Below are 19,207 nucleotides of genomic sequence, written 5' to 3'. Positions count from 1 at the left end.
CGCTCAGCAGGTCCCGCCGCGTGGGCTGTGGGAGGGACCTGTCGAATACTTTCATACCCCTGCAAATTAACTCTGATTCGCACATGCACGACGTAACGTAATCACATGACACAAGATGTGACTAGTAACTAAAATTGTTGGCTGCAACATGGAGTCAGCAGTGGGAGGAGGGGACACTGAACTCCCATGAAGCAGCACCTCTCTCCAAGAGGAGGAGCCCTGTTGCATCATGGGAGTTGTAGTCTAGCCAGCGAGCCTGGCCAAATGAGACTGGCCGAGTGAGGTGCCGGGGCAGCATTTCTGAACTGAACGAGCCCAGCCGCCAAACCTCCAATGTGGGCTGCCGACCGCGTGTAAGAGTCGGCGCCCAAAACACGGAGGCGTTTGCTTTTCCCATTTGTCACAATGTGCGTGTCCCTCCGGCAGGGACGGAGACCGAGCGGCGCAGCCGCTGGGGCCGGACCAGAGGGCGGATCCCTCGCTAGCCATCCTGTTCTCCTTGTTCCCGTGGTGGCGTCCGACACCCACCACAGTCGCAGACAGGACGCTGGGCTGGCCCGGGATGGCCCGTTCTGACAGGGGCATGCAAAGCCCCCCACCTCCTCCCGAAGCAGCGCCGGGAAAGTCCCTCGGCCGCCTCCCCATCACAACAAACAAGCAGACACCTCCATGGTTTCAACCCCGTTTTTATTCGGCCCACTGGGTTCGCCGATTTCCAGGCGTCTGGGTCAGCTGCCCTGCGTGACTCGCGCAGGAGAATTATGCAAGATCTCCCCCCTCCTATGGCGCCTGGCACCCACGCAGCCCCCCACTCCTGAGAGCTCCCCGTGGGGCGGTTTCTCCAGGGCCGTGCAGACTGAGGGCAGATCAGAGCAGCTGTCTCAGCAGGAGCAGCCCGGCCAGCAGCGGGGAGGACGCCAGGGCCTGAGTGACGGTGGGAGGGGCCCTGTTGGTGCAGCGGGTGCTGGTCAGCGTGTAGGTCTGGTTGGAGTAGAAGAAGGTCTCGTTGATTTGCAGCTGACAGATGCTCTCGGTCGCGCAGCCTCTCCAGACCTGCGTGGTGGTGGAGTTCACTGCGGACGGGAATGAACGGGGTCAGACTGGAGGCAGCTCCGGCCTTCTCCCCCCCCCACGCCCGCCTGGGTGGCAGAGCTTTGCCGAGAGCCCCTTCGGGGAGTCCGTTCCCAGCCTGGCGCGTCACTGAAAGCCCCGATTTCCCCAGATGAAGGGCTCTGGGGAGCAGCAAGCAGTGACAGCCGCGTGGCGTCCGGGCTGACGGGAAATCTTTCAGGGGTTTACGGGGGCTTCTGTAAGCTATAAAACCCGACAGAAATGGGCTTTGGAGTCCGATCCTTGGGGGGCTTCAGGGCAGAAGAGAATTGACAAATTCGACAGATTCCCAAAATGCTTCCACTGGCCTCAACTGCTTTGACCCGCCGGCCCTCACTCCCGCCCCAGAGCCGGGACAACCCAGAAACCCCCAGGGCTCCAGGTGCCGACTCTCAGGACCCTGTGGGGCCGAAAAGCAGAGGCACGGATCCGTGAAAAGAGCGGTGTCGGGTGGTGAACGGCGCCAGCTCCAGGGGTCGGGAATTGTGGGTCTCGGCCGTGCTGCAGCAGCAGCCCAGGCCCCGAGCTCCGGCCACGCTGCGATTGGAGGAATTACCGAGCGTCCCCGCAAAGTCAAAGCAACGGTCTTCAGGGCCCGAGCAGGAGACCCTGGCGTCGCTCCTGCACTGCTCCGCTGTCTCCCCCACACAGGCTGGGCACTGCCGGCTGTTCTGCGCGCTTCTCTGCGGCACTGGGGACAGTTGGAGAAAGCACCATGGGTCGCAAGTTCAGGACATAAAGAAGCTCCTGAGAGTGAATCGACTGACCTATCCATTCGCACGGCTACACTTCTCCAGTGTCTCTAATGTGCCCTCTTCCCCCCACCATATGTGTGGAATAAATTTTGTTCTGTGCACCAAGGCGTGTGCACCACTAATAGGAACAGGCCTTGGGCTCTGCTCAGTCTGCTAATCAGCGGGGAGGCATTTGACTCTCTCCTGTGGGGCCACCCAAGCGCTCAGCTGACAGGGCACACTGGTCTCGTGACCTCGCCTCTGGATTCCCGCAGCATCCTGCTCTCCGGCCGTGGCCAGCGCCACCCGGCTCTGTGCAGAGGCTGCTGCAGGAATTCTTCATTTACCTCCAACGTGCATCAACCCGACTGAAACGAGGCCACTTAGTCCCGACGGAGCGGGCCCACCGAGGAGTTTAGCCAAGCCCGTTCAAGCGCCCCGTCTGGTTACAGCTTCTCCAGGCCTGTCACGGGGGCCCAGGTCCCTCCCTCCTTCCATCGAATCCAAGCAGCCAAGCGGCCGGGGATCAGTGCCCGGAAGCTCCTGGCTGAGCCGTTCCCAGTCACTGGGCCGGGCGGGGCTGCGCCGGGTGCCTACCAGCCAGGGTGAGTTGCTGGTTGCACTTGCTGGTCCGGCAGCACACGGTGTTGCTCCTCACTTGTTTGTCCGGCTCGACGGTCAGGCTGGTGAGGCTGGCACGGCAGGCGGTTCTGTTCTGCACGCACGCGGCATAGACCAACCCCGTGTCCTGCTCGCCTGGGGCCAGAACGACAACAACCGTGGTCTGCATGCGCCCCGCACCCCTGTCAGCACCACACCCCACACAGCCCGCACACACAGCCCCAACACACCCCCCCATTTCAGTGTGCAACCCTCCCCATCAGCCCCCCGCAACTCCTCCAGCCCACCAACACACACTCAGCTCCCCCCACACCACACACGCCCCGCACAACCCAGCCCCGTCCCCCCACACCTCACACGCCCCACACAACACAGCCCCCTCCCCTCACACACGCCCCACACAACACAGCCCCCTCCCCCCACACCACACACAACACAGCCCCGTCCCCCCACACCACACACACCCCACACAACACAACCCCCTCCCCCCACGCAACACAGCCCCTTCCCCCCAGACCACACACAACACAGCTCGCTCCCCCCACACCCTACACAATGCAGCCCCTGACCCCCACACCACACACACCCCACACAAGGCAACCCCCTCTCCCCACACCACACAATGCAGTCCCTTCCCACCACACACCCCACACAACGCAGCCCCTTCCCCCCAGACCACACACAACACAGCCTTCTCCTCCACACCACACACCCCACACAATGCAGCCTCCTCCCCGCACACCACACGCAACACAGCCCTCTCCACCACACCACACGCCCCACACAACGCAGCCTCCTCCCCCCACACCACAGCCCCTTCCACACTTAAAACCAGACCGGGCCGACCTCATTTATGTCTCCCGCTAGTGGAAGCGCCCGGCATGGCCCTGAACTCGGCTAAGCCCCTGGGAGTGAGGGGCAGCAGGGGGGGCCTGAAAACGAGGCCGGTTGGGGTGGGCCGGGGAGCGCCAGGCCCCGCTCACTCACCTGAGAAGGTGTTTTCCAGCGTGAAGACGCAGGCCCCCTCGGTGAAGTTAACAGGGCAATTCTGCATGTTGCTTAAACACTGCTCGGGGGACCCAGTGCAACTCGAACAGACATCTGCAGGGAGAAACGCCCCCGGGCCAGGGTCATTCTGGTGCAAAGGTCCCTCCCTTCTTGTGTGTCCCTAAGGCTTAATTCACCAATCCACATTACTTAAAAAACCATCTTAAACCCCAGTGTAAACACTCACTGAACTGCACAGTGGTGCTGAAGGAAAGTGACTGAAGTCCATTTTTAATCTGCATTCACCAAAAGGTGCATTTAAACTGGGTTGGTTAAACTCCTCTGTGGGCACTTTCTGTTGGGATTAAAGTGGCCTTGATTCAATTCCGTTTAATTCACTTTGGAGGTGAATGAAGAAACTGAAGGAAAGCCACATGCATTCCAAGTGAGATGGGTTTCACCCATTTCAAAACCTCATTCTGGGGTTAATTTTCCAGAGTGTCCACCTGACATGGCCTTATCAGAGGGTTACAGAGTATTGGCTGAAGTGTGGCCAGACAGTCTGGCTGTGTCTAGACTTCTGTCGAGATAACTAGACCTGCGTCTACACTGCCGCTGAGTTCTGTTGACATAACATCGACAGAACTCAGCAGTTTTGTCAACGGCAGTAAACCTCATTCTGCGAGGAATAACGCCTTTCGTCAGCAGAGTTCTGTTGATAGAAGGCATTATTGCATCTACACTGTCCTTTGCGTCCACACTGTTATGTCGACAAAGCGGCTTGCTTTCTCCACAGAACTGGCTGTCGTCTAGACGCTCTTTGTCGACAGACGCTTTGTCGACAGTATCTGTCAACAAAACTTCTGTCGACAAAAGCCTGTCGTCTAGACATACCATCTGAGCCCACATTTGGAGCAGATCAGGAGTGTTTCCAGTTAAGTCAATAGGGTGACACTGGGATCAATCAGGAGTGACTCCAGTTAAGCCAGTGGGGTGACACTGGGATAAATCAGGGGTGACTCTAGTTAAGTCAATAGGGTGACACTGGGATAAATCAGGAATGACTCCAGCTAAGCCAGTGGGGTGACACAGGATAAATCCGGAGTGACTCCAGTTAAGCCAGTGGGGTGACACGGGATAAATCCGGAGTGACTCCAGTTAAGCCAGTGGGGTGACACGGGATAAATCTGGAGTGACTCCAGTAGAGTCCATGGGTCCAGTGGGGCAGATGGGGGTGACCTCTGGAGCCAGGGCGAATAGGACTGTTGTGAAGCGCCTGGCAGGGAGACTCACCTTGGCCTTTCACTGCAGCGAGGAACACGGCCAGGAGGCCAAGCGCGAGGGAGCCCTGCATGGCGAGCGGGAAAGCGAGGGCCGGAGCTCCTGCTGGCCACGGATCCCCGGACTCTGCAGCCACCACTGGCGCGAGCTGGGGGAATAACGGGAAGAGGAGACTCCAGGATCCCCAGGGGAAGCAGCCCCTCCAGCGCGGATGGCCGGGGCGGTTGCCAGCCCAGCAGGAAGCTGAGGCCGCAGCACGGAGCAGGGGCTCCCAACCTCTCCTTATGGCTCCGAATCCACAGCAGCAGAAGCCCAAATCATAGACGCATAGAATGGGAGCTGGCGGAGACCTCCGGAGCCATCAAGTCAGCCCCCTGCCCAAAGCAGGACCAGCCCAACTCAATCAGCCCAGCCGGGCTTGGTCCAGCTGGGATGTTCACACCCCTAGGGATGGAGACTCCACCCCCTTCCTAGGGAACCCAGCCCAGCGCTTCCCCACTCGCCTGGGGAAATAGATTTTCCTAATCTCCAACCTAGACCTCCCCCGCTGCAACTGGAGCCCATTGCTCCTTGTTCTGCCCCCTTCCCCCACTGAGACCAGCCTCTCTCCTGTCTCTCTGGACCCCCCTTCAGGGAGTTGCAGGCTGCTCTCAAACCCCCCTCACTCTGCTCTTCTGCAGACTGAACAAACCCAAACCCCTCAGCCTCTCCTCATAGGTCATGAGCTCCAGCCACCAAATCATTTTGGTTGCCTCCACTGGACCCTCTCCAAAGCGTCCACATTCTTTCTATAGTGGGGGGCCCAGAACTGGACACAGTACTCCAGGGGCTGTGTCTAGACTGGCCAGTTTTTCCAGAAAATCGGCCGCTTTTCCGGAAAAACTTGCCAGCTGTCTACACTGGCCGCTTGAATTCCACAAAAGCTCTGACTTCCTACGGTAAGAAATCCGCGCTTCTTGTGGAAATACTGTGCTGCTCCCGTTCGGGCAAAAGTCCCTTTTGCGCAAAAGTTTTGCGCAAAGGGCCAGTGTAGACAGCTCAGATTTGCTTTCCGCAAAAAAGCCCTGATGGTGAAAATGGCGATCGGGGCTTTTTTGCGCAAAAGCGCGTCTAGATTGGCACGGACGCTTTTCCACAAAAAGTGCCAGTCTAGACGCTCTTTTCCGAAAATGCTTTTAACGGAAAACTTTTCTATTAAAAGCATTTCCAGAAAATCATGCCCGTGTAGACGTAGCCCAGCTGTGGTCTCACCAGAGCCCAATAAAGGGGAACGATCCCTTCCCTAGATCTGCTGGCAACGCTCCTCCTAATGCCCCTAATCTGCCATTGGTACAAGGGCGCCCTGTTGACTCACATCCAGCTTCTCATCCACTGTAACCCCCAGGTCCTTTTCTGCAGAACTGCTGCTTAGCCAGTCGGTCCCCAGCCTGTAACAATACTTGGGATTCTTCCATCCCATGGGCAGGACTCTGCACTTGTCCTTGTTGAACCTCATCCGATTTCTTTTGGCCCAACCCTCTAATCTGTCCAGGTCACTCTGGACCCAATCTCTGCCCTCCAGCATATCCACCTCTCCCCCAGCTTAGTGTCATCCACATGCTTGCTGAGGGTGCAACCCATCCCTTCCTCCAGGTCATTAATAAAGCCCAAAGCTGCTGGCAGGGGGGGGGGTGCGTTCATGCACGCAACCCCTCCAGGTGAAGTCCTAGCAAGGACTCAGGACCAAACAGTCACTGGCCGAACCAAGGGGAAATTGAGACAGACTCAGCTGCAGGAGGTGCTGGGAGCTAAAAGCAACCTCTGACAGCAGGTTAACTCTGAACCCTACTGATAGCCACATTCCTGCTATTTCAAAGCTGAAGCAAAATGGGCCCTTTGCATTGCGATGGTCGTAGAAAGCATGTCTGGAAACAATCCTTTCATTCATCCAGGACCCTCTAAGTTTCCAGGAGGAAACTATCTGGGAATTTAGGATGAGCCAGACCTAGGATAAACTTTTCCAAAGTACCTAGAGGTGAAAATGTTAAAACGCTGAACTGAGTGAGGCTCCTAATTCCCACCGAAACCAAGGGGGTTAGGTGCTCTTTGAGAGTTCCACTAGGTTCCTGAGACTTTAAATCTGACTCCAGTTAGTGCTGGGAGACAGGGAAAACTGAAACTGTCACTTTCCACTGCAGAGCAGCGGTTCCCTCTAATCCCTCCCGACCATGTGCAGAATAATCTGTATGTGAATGGGCCCCCGGAGACCCACAAAACCGAGCTGCGGGCGCTCTGCTATTCAGCTGGGCAGCTCTGGGCTCTGCTGAGCAGCTCACGAGCGCCCGGTTCCCAGGGAACACTGCCTTCCCGGGGGACTCTTACCGCGCCCTCTCTTATCTGCCAGATAAAGGAACACAAGAGACGGCTGCTTCCGTCCAGCCCCGGGCGAAATCTCGCAGCCTTGGCAGCAGACCTGGCTCGACGCGGGAATTCTGCCCGCTGGATTCCCTGGGCATGGACAATCTGCAGGCGCAGTGTTTTCCCCCGTCCGGTGAGGACAATTTTTCCCCATGTGAAAATTTGAAAAAAGGAAGAATCCAGAATCCAGGGTGCAGGGAACCAACCTGTCCTCACTCCGGGACTGACTCCGGTTTGAGACCAGGAGCCAGGTGGGGAGGCTGAGTTCTTTCCCCTGCCCAGACTTCCCCAGCCCACGTGCAACCCCAAAAACCCCTCCCAGGGGTCACTTAGACTCACACCAAGAGAAACTGAAACCGGCAGACAGAGCAGCGGGGCCTAGTGAACCGACCCCAGCGCTGTGCGTCACCGTGCCAATGAGCTGTTCCTCGCTGCGCGGCTTGCAGGCCCCTGTCCATCCTGCCTCGGTTTCCCCATCTACAGAGCAGCGCGAGTGACGCTGATCGTCCTTGGCGGAGGGCGTGGCGGGCGAGGGGCCGTGCGAGGTCTGTTTGGGCTCAGTCCCTGTCGCTCTGGGTTTCAGTGTTTGAAAACACTCCCCTCCCCCCGTTCCAGAAGAGGGCTGTTCGGGAACCAGCCAGAGGGTGGCATTTTCCTACAGTTCCCACGGGAACAATGTCTGGAGCCTGCCGACCTCCCAGGGGCTTCCCTGTCCTGGCAGGCGCCACACGGACCCTGCCTGAGGCACAAAGGGTCGTCCCATTCTGTCCTGCATGCCTGGGCCCCCCACAGCCAGGGAGGGAGAGGTTCTCCCCCCCCCACCACCCGGGGCAGGCACCCCTCAGGCCACTCCTGAGATCTACAAATGCTCCTGGATGTGCCGGGCACGGCCGGGCCCCGTCCCGGATCCCCTTGTGCCGGGCATGGACGAGCCCCCCGCCAGGATCCCCTTGTTCCAGTCACGGCCGAGCCCCCCCCCCCCCAAGATCCCCTTATGCCGGGCACAGCCGGGCCCCACCCCGGATCCTCTTGTGCTGGGCATGGCCGAGTCCCCCCCCCAAGATCCCCTTATGCCGGGCACAGCTGGGCCCCACCCCGGATCCTCTTGTGCTGGGCATGGCCGGGCCCCACCCCGGATCCAGTGACGCTGAGCATCCTCCCAGGCAGTACATAGGCCCCCGGTGAGATCAGCGATGGAATTTAGCCTTTGGGCAGCAGCAGGGCTGCTCACAAGTTGCAGTTAAACCCCCAGGCAGCCCGAGGAGCGTTTCCTTTCAGTCCACACGTCTCTGTTGCTCAGCTTGGGGATTCCTCCCCCAGTGTCGGTCGACTCGTTTTCTGCCCCCCGGGCACGAGCGACCTGGCGCCCCGTGTGGTCCCTTTGGGGGGCTGCGCCCGCGGGCGGCCCCCTCCGACTGGCAGGGGGAGATACGGGTGGGAAGGGAGTCTGCATTTCCAGGTGCGGAGGGAATTCCCTCGCCAAGGGGGCAGGGCTCTGGGACAGGCAGGGAGCCAGGCGCAGGCTCCCGCTGGGATGCTGCAGGACCCAGACACGCTGGGTGAAAACGCCAGCGCCGGGGACACGTCTCTCGGGGGCGTTGAACACGGCTGGGCCCCCGCTCAGGACACGGCCTCAGCAGGGGGATTGGGGCTCAGCGCCCATCGGGGAGGGGCAGGGCCAGCTCTTACCTTCAGCCTGGCGCCCGCGGGGATGGGAAGCAGGTTCTCTTGGCACGGAGGCTGGGCACCTCGTTTATATAGATGGAGGAAGCAGCCAGCAGGCCTGGTGGCTCCTGATAAGAGCCCAGGTGGCAGCCAGCTGCAAATGATCTCAATAACTGAGCTCAGGTTAACCCTTCGCTGGCCCGTGGGATTTTACTGCTCGTTTCTCTCGCGGGTCTCGGAGCTTCCTACCGTCGCCAATTTCCACCCTTGGCTCTGGGAAAGCAACCGGGATCAGCCCCGAGATGCGTTAATCACAGATCCTAAGTGCTGCTGCCATTGGACATTCCCCCGGATGGGGCTCGCTCACTTCAGAGCTACACCAGCCTGGAGAGAACTGAACCTCCTTGGCATGGAAGAAAGAACGAAACGTGCTAGCCTAGGGCAGTGCCTGGAGATCAGGGACCCGCTGTGCCAGGGACTGCTAGATAGACAGATCCGGAGGGGGCTTTGAGAGGTCATTGGATCCACCCTCCTGCCTCACGGCAGGGCCAAGCACCGTCTGATCACCCCGGACAGGCGTCTGTCTAACGTGCTCTTAAATATCCCCAGTGATGGAGATTCTACAACCTCCCTACGCAATTTATCCCAGTGTTTGACCACCCTGACAGGCAGGAAGTTTTTCCTAATGTCCAACCTAAACCTCCCTTGCTGCAGTTCAAGCCCATTGCTTCTTGTTCTATCCTCAGAGGCCAAGAACAATTTTTCTCCCTTCTCCTTGTGACACCCTTTAAGATACTTGAAAGCTGCTCTCATGGCCCCTCTCAGTCTGCTCTTTTCCAGACTAAACAAGCCCGATTCCTTCAGCCTTCCCTCCTAGCTCCTGTTCTCTAGGCCTGTCAGCATTTGTCTTGCTCTTCTCTGGACCATCTCCAATTTCTCCACAGCTTTCCTGAAACGTGATGCCCAGAACTGGATGCAACACTCGACTGAGGCCTAATCAGCACGGAGTAGAGTGGAAGAAGGACTTCTCCTGTCTGGCTCACAACCACCCAGGAGCCGGGGGGCCAAGTGTGAGCACGACCTGGGAGCCATGACAACGTGGAGGCAGAGGATGGTTGGGGTGCACCCTATAGACCGCTGGCTGCACAGGCGCAGTGCAGAGCGATGGCCAGAAACGAGCGAGGCGCTGAAGGACCCAGCAGGGAAATGGCCTGTGCCCAGCTCCTAGGAGCGACCTGGCCCGTCTGGGCAGGGCAGGGGCTGAGCGTGGGGGGCTCACTGAGGAGCAGCTAACAGCTGGTGGAGAATGACCAGGTGGAGCTGCAGGCTCTGGGTCCCAGCAGGGCTCCCGGGATACCTGGAGAGCCAGGGAGTAGCCGGGGAGGGAGAGGGGGAGCAGGGGGGTGGAGTCAGTGTAGCAGCCTGGAGTCCGTCAGAGCCGACTTCCCAGCCAGCCCAGGGGAGCCCCAATCTGGGTTCTCCCCGGGGGAGCTGCAGTGGCTGGAGCTGGAGCTGGAGGCGCAGAGGCTGGTGGACAGGCAGAGAGCGAGAGGACCGAGTCCAGCAGCACCAGCTGGAGCTGGAGGAGAGGCCAAGAGGGCCTATCCGGGGTCAGTGGGGAAGGGCCCTGGGGGGAAGCCGGACTCCGAGCTGCATCCCCTGTTTTGGGTGGGTGACGTGGACGCCGACCTCCGAGCCTGGGGGGGGCTTGTGATGTGCCCCGGATCGACCCTGCAGACGGCGCCGCAACCTGACCCCCCTGCTGGGGCCAAGGCCATGGTGACATCCGGCCAGGTGGAGGGATTGAGACTGGGGACTAGGAGCTGTTCACACCGGCCTGGCTGCTGGGGGGGGCTGACCCCGAGGCGACCGGACACGGTTCTGGGGCCTGTGCAAATCCCCACGTGCCGCCGACAAGGAGGGGGCCAACCTGCTGGGGGAATCGCCCCACACGTGGGGGGAGGGGCAACCACCGTACAACCTGGTGGGGCTGGAGCAGCTGTAGGACATTTGCCCCCCAGACCTCAAGGTGTGGCTGGCCGACCGGCAGCCCAAAGACCAGCGCAGGGCGGGGATACTGGCGGGCAAGTGTGTGGCCAGCAGGTCAGGGACAGGGGGGAGACCCACCCCAGTGTCCCTGAAAGTGGGACTCCAGGAAGCCCAGCCCGGGGGGGGAGGGGCAGAATGCCAGGCCAGGACAACCCCCCCCCCCCTTGGGACTTGAGGGGCCTGAGATGCAATTTCTGCAGCCCAAAGGGCCCGAGGTGGCACAGTGCCAGAGGGGGATGGAGATGGAGCCAGGCAGGGCCCCAGGAGCATCAACTGGCTGGGTGCACGCCTGGAGGACACCCACCGGTCCGGGGGGTGCAGTTAACTGGGCTGCACCGGGGGGAGGGGACCGGTGGGGCAGGCCGGCTGGGGGGGCGAAGCCCCAGCCCCGAGCGGCCGTACTCAATCCGCCGGGTGAGGGGGGGACAAGCCCCGGGGGGCCATCGTCACATCACCCCCATTGAGGTGGGGTAGGAGCATCCGGGGCTCTGGGACACGGGGGCGGCGGTGACACTGGCGCAGCCCGAGGGGGGCCTGACCCAGCTGGCGCCGGATCCCGGCCTGACCCTGGGGGGCGTGTTCGGACCCCGGTCACGGTGCCTGTGGCGAGGATACACCTGAAATGGGGCCCAGAGAGGTGGGGGTGCAGGATCACCTGCCCACGGAGGCGCTAATGAGAGACGATCTGGGGGACTGGCAGGGAGCACTCGGAATGCCTGGTCCTCACCCGGAGCCAGAGTCAGCGGGGGGTGCAGGACCCCCAGAGAGGGGAAGGGAAGCAATGGGGGTAGGGCTGGACAGTGGCCGCCCAGAGCCTCCAGCCCAGGGCGGGGAAACTGAGGCACAACCTTCCGGGGCCATAACCACCAGCCCAGCAGCCAAGTTCCAGATGGAGCAGCGTAAGGATCCCTCTAGAGAAGCTGAGGGCCCTGGCTGCCCAGGGCAGTGCCGGGTCCTGGTCCCTGGGGAGGGCCGCAGGGAGGGATTCCTGGACCGGGAATGGACAAACGGAATCCTGGGAGGGGAGGAGGCAGCTGGGGGTGCCCCAGGGGTCCTGCCGCCGGCTGCTGTTCCTGGCCCACGAGATCCCCTTTGCGGGGCACCAGGGAGTCCGGCGCCAGGCAGAAGCTGCTGCAGAACTTCTATTCACCTGGGTCTTTGACGCTGTTCACTGGGATTGCAGGGCCCGTGGCTCCTGCCGGGGGTGGGGGGAGCCCAGGACAAGTGCGAAGCAGGTCCGAGGCCCCTGCCCATCACAGAGGAGCCTTCCAGAAGGGGGTGATGGATCTAGGGGGGCCCTTCAGCAGGGCGACCTGGACGGGGAAGAAATACACCCTGGTGGGGGTGGATTTTGCTACTCGCTACCCCAGGCCGTGGCTCTGCCCTCAGTCGAGGCAGACATGATGGCAGACGCGCTGCTGGCCCTTTTCAGCGGGGGGGTTCCCCCAGGAGTCCTCACAGACCAGGGGTCCAACTTCACGTGGGCCCTGCTCTGGTACTTGTGGGAGAAGTGAGGGGTCCAGCTCACCTGGGGCTCTGTGTAGCACCCCCAGACCAACGGGCCGGTGGGGAGGTTTAATGGGATGCTCAGATGAATGCTGGAACCCTTCATGGCCCAGCACCCGCAGGCCCGGGACATGGACAAACCCACCGGGAAAGGCTCGCTGAGCTCATGGGCCTGGCCAGGGAGAGCCTAGCCCAGGCACAGAGGAGGCAGAGAGCCGCACTGGAGTGGACTCCCTGGTGTGGAGGGGGCTCGCTGAGAAGGGGCTGCCGCACTGGAGTGGGGGGGTCCCACCCAGGAGCCAAGGGCCAAGTGTGGGCACGACCTGAGAACCATGACAGTCCCAAAACAGGCCTCCCCATGCAGCCCTTGGCACCACGCGGACCATGCACCCCTCCGCTCGCAGCCCCCAGACAGAGAATCCCTCTGCCAAGCCAGGTACCGCCAAGAGGGAGGTGCCTTTCCAGCAGGGCGGGCGGTATCTGCCCCGAGGTGGTACGGCTGGGCCACTGCAGCATTTGAAGCGTGAACAAACCCGGAGCCGTCCCTTGTCCAGGTGGCTTTTCACAGTCCCCCGGAGTGACGGTCTGTTTGGGAGACACACGGTTGTGTCCTGTTGTTCTTCACTGCCTGGGGCAGTCAGGCTGTGCCCAGAGCCGGTGCCCTCTGTACGGCTGTACAAACCCAGAGGTGTGGATGTCCCCCGCCCTGAAGGGCCAGCAACAACTGGACTAGTCAGACCCGGGCGGAGGGGTTACCCCCTGTGGAGCGAGCCGTGAGTGTGCAGCGAATGGCATGTTAGCACCACGATTTGGGGGTTAGTTACCGAATGGGAAGGGGAGCTAGTGGACGAGGACAGGACAGAGGGGTTGGCGTGGGGTGAAGCCAGGAGGAAGAGACTGAGCGAGAGGGAGGCTTGCAAGGAGCAATCAATCCGCACGGGAAGAGGACGCCCAATGAAAACTGGAGGACAGTCCCTGGCTGCTTCTGCCCCAGTGGCTGGAGAACCAGCCCTCCATCGCCCGGGGAGGTGGCATGTCCACAGCAAGGACAAGCCCCTTCCATCGCCCGCAGCTGCTTTGGCAGCACGATGCTGCTGCAGACCCTGCAGAGCAGCCTGGGCCGAGGGGATCAGCGGATGGACAAGAAGAGCCTTAGACACCGACACCCTCATCCGAGCTGTCCCAGCCCAGCTGTGCAGACCGGATCCCAATGAGACAGACGCCGTCCCAGGGCGTTTCCCTTTCCGGGTCCTGCTTTATTAGGTGCATTTCCCTCAGTAAAGACACAGACGCCAGCCAGCAGCCTCCCCTCTGGGGATTTAAACCCAGCAGCTGCCTTCCCCCCTCCCCAGGGCATGGGCTGTGTCCGGTGCCACAGGGGCATCCCTCAGGAGCAGGAGACTGGGCAAAAGGCAGGCCAAGGAGCCGGGCCCAGGGAAATGCTGGGTGCTGTTTGCTGCGTTGGTGCAAGCGTCCACTGTCCCACTGTACTTGTACAATCCAGAGAATACAGGGAAATTCTTCTGCAGATCACAGACGCACTTGGTCCGCAGCCGCTCACGGCGAGTTGTGTTACTGGCCGAGGGACATCTGCACAGAGAGACAGCCGTGGGATCAGCCTGGGAAGTTCTGGGTCCTGCCCCCCAAAACCTCCCAGCGGCACCTCGATTGTCCTCCCAGCCACCCGGCTCTGGCTGCGTGCACACAGCACAGCGGTGTCGGGAGCGTGGAGGGGGGTGTCACTGAGCCCCACAGGGTGCAGGCGGGGAGGCACGGGGGGCCAGTAGAGAGGTGCAGGGTTTGTACACACCCTTCTGGCACACCTTTACTCAGTCCAGCCGTGCCCCGCCAGCTCCCCGGCTGTCTCGCCCCGCGCCAGGGGCCCTGCCCGCGTGTTCTCTGCCCAAAGGAGGGACCGGTGCAGACGGAGCTTTTGACTGGGGCCAAGTTTTTGGTGTTGTATCAGAACAGCCTCAGGCCTCTCCCCTCTCTGAGTTCCCCGCCCCCGGCGCCTTCCGAACACCCACTGCTTGGCACTGCTCCCCACGGCGAGCTCCAAAGTCCATGGTCACATCCCAGCCCCATGAGCAGCTCGGTGCTGGGGTGTGAACCACAGCCCAGAGAAGCCAGGGGCAGAATTCTCATTTCCCGGCACATGGGGAAGGGGAGCACAAGGGGGTTAGGGCAGGTAAGTCGGAGCAGCACCAGGGCTGCTGTTATTTATCCTCTGCCTGCTCTGGGCCCTGGGAGGGAGTAGCCCCAGTGCAGAGCTCTGTGTCCACACACCCAATAGACCATGTATGAGTCCTGGGGACAGGGAATAGCCCCAGTGCAGAGCTGTGTCCATACACCCAATATACCATGTATGAGCCCTGGGGCAGGGAGTAGGCCCAGCACCGGGCCCCACGGCCCAGCCGATACACCGCGTATGAGCCCTGGGGCAGAGAAGACTCCAGCTGGCTCTGTGGGGTTTCTAGATGCCCGGGCAGCTCCAGGCAGGCCTAGAACCGGCCCTGCCCAGCAGCAGGTGAGCGTTACCCGTATTACAGCTAATCACTATCACTGTCCCAGCCGTGCTGATGCAGTGGTCCTCGGCCCCAGTGCAGCGCATGGTCTCCTTGCCCTCGCACTCTGCAGACTCCTTGCTGTAGCACACTGGGCACTGCAGCCCATTCGGGGTGGTGTTGGCCGGAGGCACTGGGAACAAAGCAGACACACTGCTGGGCCAGGCGAGAGCCAGGCAGGCGGAGAGGGGGGCATATGGAAGCTGAGTGCCCGGCCTAGAGCTAAGAAGCTCTGCAAAAGGAGCCAGACCCATTCACACACTGGTTTTAAACCAGAGTGACTCCATTGACTCTCACAGGGGCCTAGGGCCTGGCTTATTGAGACCAGCCCCTGCCCCACACTCCATTATTACATCCCCTTGGGAGACACGTCACACTCCTTCACAATGCGGGGGCTGCTTTCCTACTGCTGTTCCAGAGCATCCAGCCTCTGACGCTGAGAAACCTGCAACTGGCCCCTGGCCAGAGTGACTGGGGCAAACCCTGCAGCCATCTGGCCCCCACTGTGCTGAGCGACACCCCCACAGTGTGCCCTCCAGACCCAGGGGTCCTGCTACACCTGTCAGCGCGGGGGGGGCCTCTTCCTGTGCACTGAGCACCCCACCAGCAACCGGGCAGGTGAACCCAGCCACCCCCTGTGCTGTCACATGAGCTCACACTCAGACTGGTAAAGACCCTCCCGCCCACCATGGGCAAACACTTGTCACCCAATGACGAGACACAGCTGACTTCTCGGGACCCGTCCTTGTGGGCCTTCCTAAGACAAGTAGGGTTGCCAGATGGTTGAAACAAAAATACTGAACAACTCCCCTCCCCCACCCCCCCAAAAAAAACATCGGGAAAAAATTCTGTTGAAAGGGGAAAAAAACGGAGGGGAAGCCAAGTTGTTGTGCAACAAAAAAACAAAGGACTCCAAGGACTTAAAAAGCCAAAAAAAAAATGTAAAATAAAAAAAATTAAACAGCATGTCCCCTTTAAGAGTGAGTGCAGGGCTAGGAACAGGGGAGAGTTGAGCACTAAGACCCAGGGAAAGCATTGCTTCCACTAGGTCTTTTGGCCGGAACAAGGTAAGCATGGGTTCGGGGGCTGGGGTGTTGGGGGCTGAGGAGGCTCGGGGGAGGCCGGGAGCTGAGTGTTTGTAGGGCTGCCAGGTGCCCGGCATGCCTTCTATCAGAGGCAGCAGCGTCGGGGGGAGAAGCAGTGGAGGCTTCTGCAAAGCAACCCTTCCAACTGGAGACGGGCTGCTGGGTGAGGTAGGTCCTGCCCTGCCCTAGGGTGTTACCACTTCCCTGTCTCCCCTGGAACCACCTCCACCCTGCGGAGCATGGGAATTCAGAGACCCTTCCCGGTCCCCATAGCTCCTCTGTCCTAGTTCCAGCCAGGTGGCTTGTATCGGCAGCCCAGCTTTGCTTTGCTTGCTACGTCTTAGTGGGAGAAGTGCAGAAAGACCCGGTCACATGCCGTCCACCAGCTGCACTGTCTCCCCTGAAAGTCACTTCCAACTCGAGTCCTGGCCACAGGAGTGACACAGGCGTCCACGTGGGTTTGCTGGTTAACTTACACCCTGAGTCCACCCCAGGCCTTCAACTCAACCTGCGACTTGGACTGCGAACGGCCTGCTGCGCTTTTACCTCCTGGCAGCTAACTCGAGTGAAGCACACAGTGGTTCCCCTCTCTTGCCCCTCCGCCCCTCGGGCCTCTCGGTGGCAACTCACCGGGTGGGAATCCTGCGGGGGAAAGCTGCTGGAGGAGGGACAGAGAGCAAGAGCAGAGTGAGAGAGCGGCAGGGATACAAATACCTACATGGTGGTGGTCTGCTATTGCAGCTGTCTTGCTGGCAACAGGAAATTACACTCCTCAGAGTGAGTGCGGATCCGATGCTCACGCTGAATGTGCCTGTGTTGCAAGAACCCCGCGGACTGCCTGTGTGTTGCACAGCTGTGTGGGGAGGAGGAAGGACAAAAGGGGAATGTTATTCAGTGAGCAACTATTTTGAGCTAGATTGTTTTACACATTTTTTTTTTTTTTTGCCTTCCTCCTGGGGGAGCCCAGTTCATCCCTGGGGCAGCAGGTATTGGCTTCCCAATTGCATCCTGGGTGGGGAGGACTCAAATCCACCACTCTGCATACCAATGCCCTACCCCCTCGGCCACTCCAGAGCCCACCCCAAGGCAGGAATGATGGGTGTATATGCATATATGCATGTGTGTGAAAGTTGAAAATCCCATAACAGACAGACAAGAACAGTGGCCATTTAATGGAAAGATTGTCTAATAATAATAATAATTAAAATTAATAATAATAATAACCCTAACAGAATATTGGGAATCATTAGGAAAGGACCAGACAAGATAGAAAATATCATATTGCCACTATATAAAATCATTGGATGCCCCCAGCTTGAATACTATATGCAGATTTGGTGACCCCCATCTAAAAAAAGCACTCAGGGAGCTTGGGGGTGCAGAAATGGAGGGAGCCTGGGGGGGTCAGTGAGCTCTGCTGAGATGAGCCCTCAGTGATGCTGGGCCGCAGTCGCCCAGCGCTGGACACAGCCTGTGGGCAGGTGCCTCTCACATACCCATCGTGCTCTCCCCCACGGACCCAAAGCAGATGTCTTCAGCACTGCAAGCTGACGGTGTCTGGCCCGAGCAGGATGACCCTGAGCATTGCGCTCAGTTCAGAGCAGTGGCTGGTAGGAAAGAAAACACGTTTTAGTCTGATGCTCTCTCCTGGGGGTGTCCCCCTCTCTACCCCCACCCCACCGTCACACTGGTGTGAAATCTCTCCCCTTTCCCCTGATATTTGGGAAGCTTAAGGACTGACCCCCCCCCCCCCAAGCCCTTTGTACAGATGTTTGAGTCACCAGCAGCTGCACCATGTATGGGTGTGACCCAAACCACTTTGGAGTCCAGAGGCTCACCTGGGAATCACCTGTAGCCAGCAGCCCGCAGAGGAGGGAGAGGACGAATGCAGCCAGCACCTGGACAAACGGCCCTGGAAGAGGAATTGCACTGCTGGAGGGGGGAGCAGAGGTCAGAGAAGAATCCCCACAGAGATATTGTGAGCAGCAGAACAGCCGCTCCCTGCACAGGGGTCAGGAACAACAGCTCCTGGCGATCTCACCACACACACCTGGGGTGCAGCCGGAAGTCAGGAACACCCTGCTGGGGAACTTCGGAGAGTCGGTTTGGGGTCATTGCCGATGTCTCTTTGGCCATGCGACAACGCCAGTTTGTGCTTCACCTCTTTGAACCCTGAGGTGGATTTTCCTTAAATAGCTATTGTCATAGCCCCCCGTTGTCTGACCCGCCCACAATCCCCTGCAGCTGTGCACCATTCAGTCGATAAAAGGCTGAAACCTCCAGCACATTGGATGAGTGTAGGCAGTTAGATTGATCAAAATAGAAAAACACTTCAAAATAAATGTTATCCAGCCAAGTTGGAAAAAGCATTAGCAAGGTATCGTAGAGCGTACCATAGCCTCGTGTCGTGGACTTCCAGAGCGTTTGCATGTCTGGGTGTCCATCCAGCCGTCTGTGAGTCCGTTTGTTCAATAATTCTTCCAACATGGTAAGAGCTAGGATCACCACATTCAGCAGGCAGCTTCCTTGGCTCCTAACTGAAGGCAAGGTCGGGGTTTGGTTGTGCCGGGACAGTGGGACGTGCCTGGAACGCGACTGTTTCCCATCAAACGGAAAGGGAGGGGTGTGAGAGCAGGGACAGTCATACTCATGAATCACCACAAGGGGGCAGCGAGCACCCCAGCTCCAGGGAGCAGCTGCTGGCCTCAGCTGACTGCGCCCCTCCCCCTCCTTCTACCCTCCCCCCCTGCCCCAGACCAGCCCTGGAGAGAAGTCACTTAGTGGGCAACGCGGTCTCCACCCCCTTGCTTGCGTTGGCTGAGAGCGTGGCACCTGCTGGGGCACCCTGCACCCCCACTCCCCTCAGCAGCTCCATGTGTGCCCCTCCCATCCCCCTCTATTTCAGAGATACCCTGCAACTTCCCACCCCCTCACTCCATGTGTCCCCTCCCCCCACTATTCCCTTCCAGGCCCCCCATCCCATCCCAGTGGGGGGGTGAGTAGAGATGGGAGGGGAGGCTGCTTTGACACCACAAGGTTGCAGCCGGCTCTGGGAGTTGCAGATCTCCAGCTGTGGAGGAGCTCAAAGCAGGGGCCTGCTCCCCAGACACAGGGGCCCTGTGTGTGCCCCCCTCTCCCCATCCCAGTTTTCCGATCCCCCTGTCAGTCGGAAGCTGCTCACTGATGCCTCGGTCATCCCTGGACGTTT

The 19,207-nt window shown here is 59.8% G+C and overlaps 1 protein-coding gene and 1 long non-coding RNA gene across 3 annotated transcripts; both read right to left on the bottom strand.

Moving 5' to 3' along the window:
- Nucleotides 1-674: 674 nt before the first annotated feature.
- LOC102458082 (phospholipase A2 inhibitor and Ly6/PLAUR domain-containing protein) lies at nt 675-9,057 on the bottom strand. 2 transcript variants are annotated; one of them, XM_075907340.1, is made up of 6 exons: nt 8,820-9,057; nt 4,746-4,881; nt 3,453-3,566; nt 2,442-2,600; nt 1,667-1,801; nt 675-1,073 (listed from the first exon to the last, which is right to left on the bottom strand). In XM_075907340.1, the coding sequence occupies exons 2-6, from the start codon at nt 4,804-4,806 to the stop codon at nt 868-870; spliced, it is 675 nt and encodes a 224-aa protein (XP_075763455.1). In that variant the 5' UTR covers nt 4,807-4,881; nt 8,820-9,057; the 3' UTR covers nt 675-867. The 2 variants fall into 2 exon arrangements, with proteins under 2 accessions (XP_075763455.1, XP_075763456.1); XM_075907341.1 differs by lacking the exon at nt 8,820-9,057 and adding an exon at nt 7,095-7,840.
- Nucleotides 9,058-13,593: 4,536 nt separating this feature from the next.
- On the bottom strand, nt 13,594-17,912 carry LOC142819479 (uncharacterized). Its single transcript, XR_012897399.1, has 5 exons — nt 17,838-17,912; nt 17,496-17,606; nt 16,718-16,852; nt 14,889-15,047; nt 13,594-13,940 (listed from the first exon to the last, which is right to left on the bottom strand). It is a non-coding gene; the product is annotated as an uncharacterized LOC142819479 (long non-coding RNA).
- Between the last annotated feature and the right edge of the window lie 1,295 nt (nt 17,913-19,207).

The sequence above is a fragment of the Pelodiscus sinensis genome, chromosome 24 (assembly GCF_049634645.1).
Source record: "Pelodiscus sinensis isolate JC-2024 chromosome 24, ASM4963464v1, whole genome shotgun sequence".
In the NCBI taxonomy this organism is placed as follows: domain Eukaryota; kingdom Metazoa; phylum Chordata; order Testudines; family Trionychidae; genus Pelodiscus; species Pelodiscus sinensis.
This window is presented reverse-complemented; position numbering and strand designations above follow the sequence as displayed.

What these genes read in the sequence shown, in the direction of transcription:
- LOC102458082 (XM_075907340.1), bottom strand. Translation starts at nt 4,806, where the DNA reads ATGCAGGGCTCCCTCGCGCTTGGCCTCCTGGCCGTGTTCCTCGCTGCA. An exon ending in GCTGGAAAACACCTTCTCAG is followed by an intron (nt 2,601 to 3,452) that starts GTGAGTGAGCGG and finishes TTCTGGCCCCAG; the next exon opens with GCGAGCAGGACACGGGGTTG. An exon ending in TGACTTTGCGGGGACGCTCG is followed by an intron (nt 1,074 to 1,666) that starts GTAATTCCTCCA and finishes TCCCGTCCGCAG; the next exon opens with TGAACTCCACCACCACGCAG.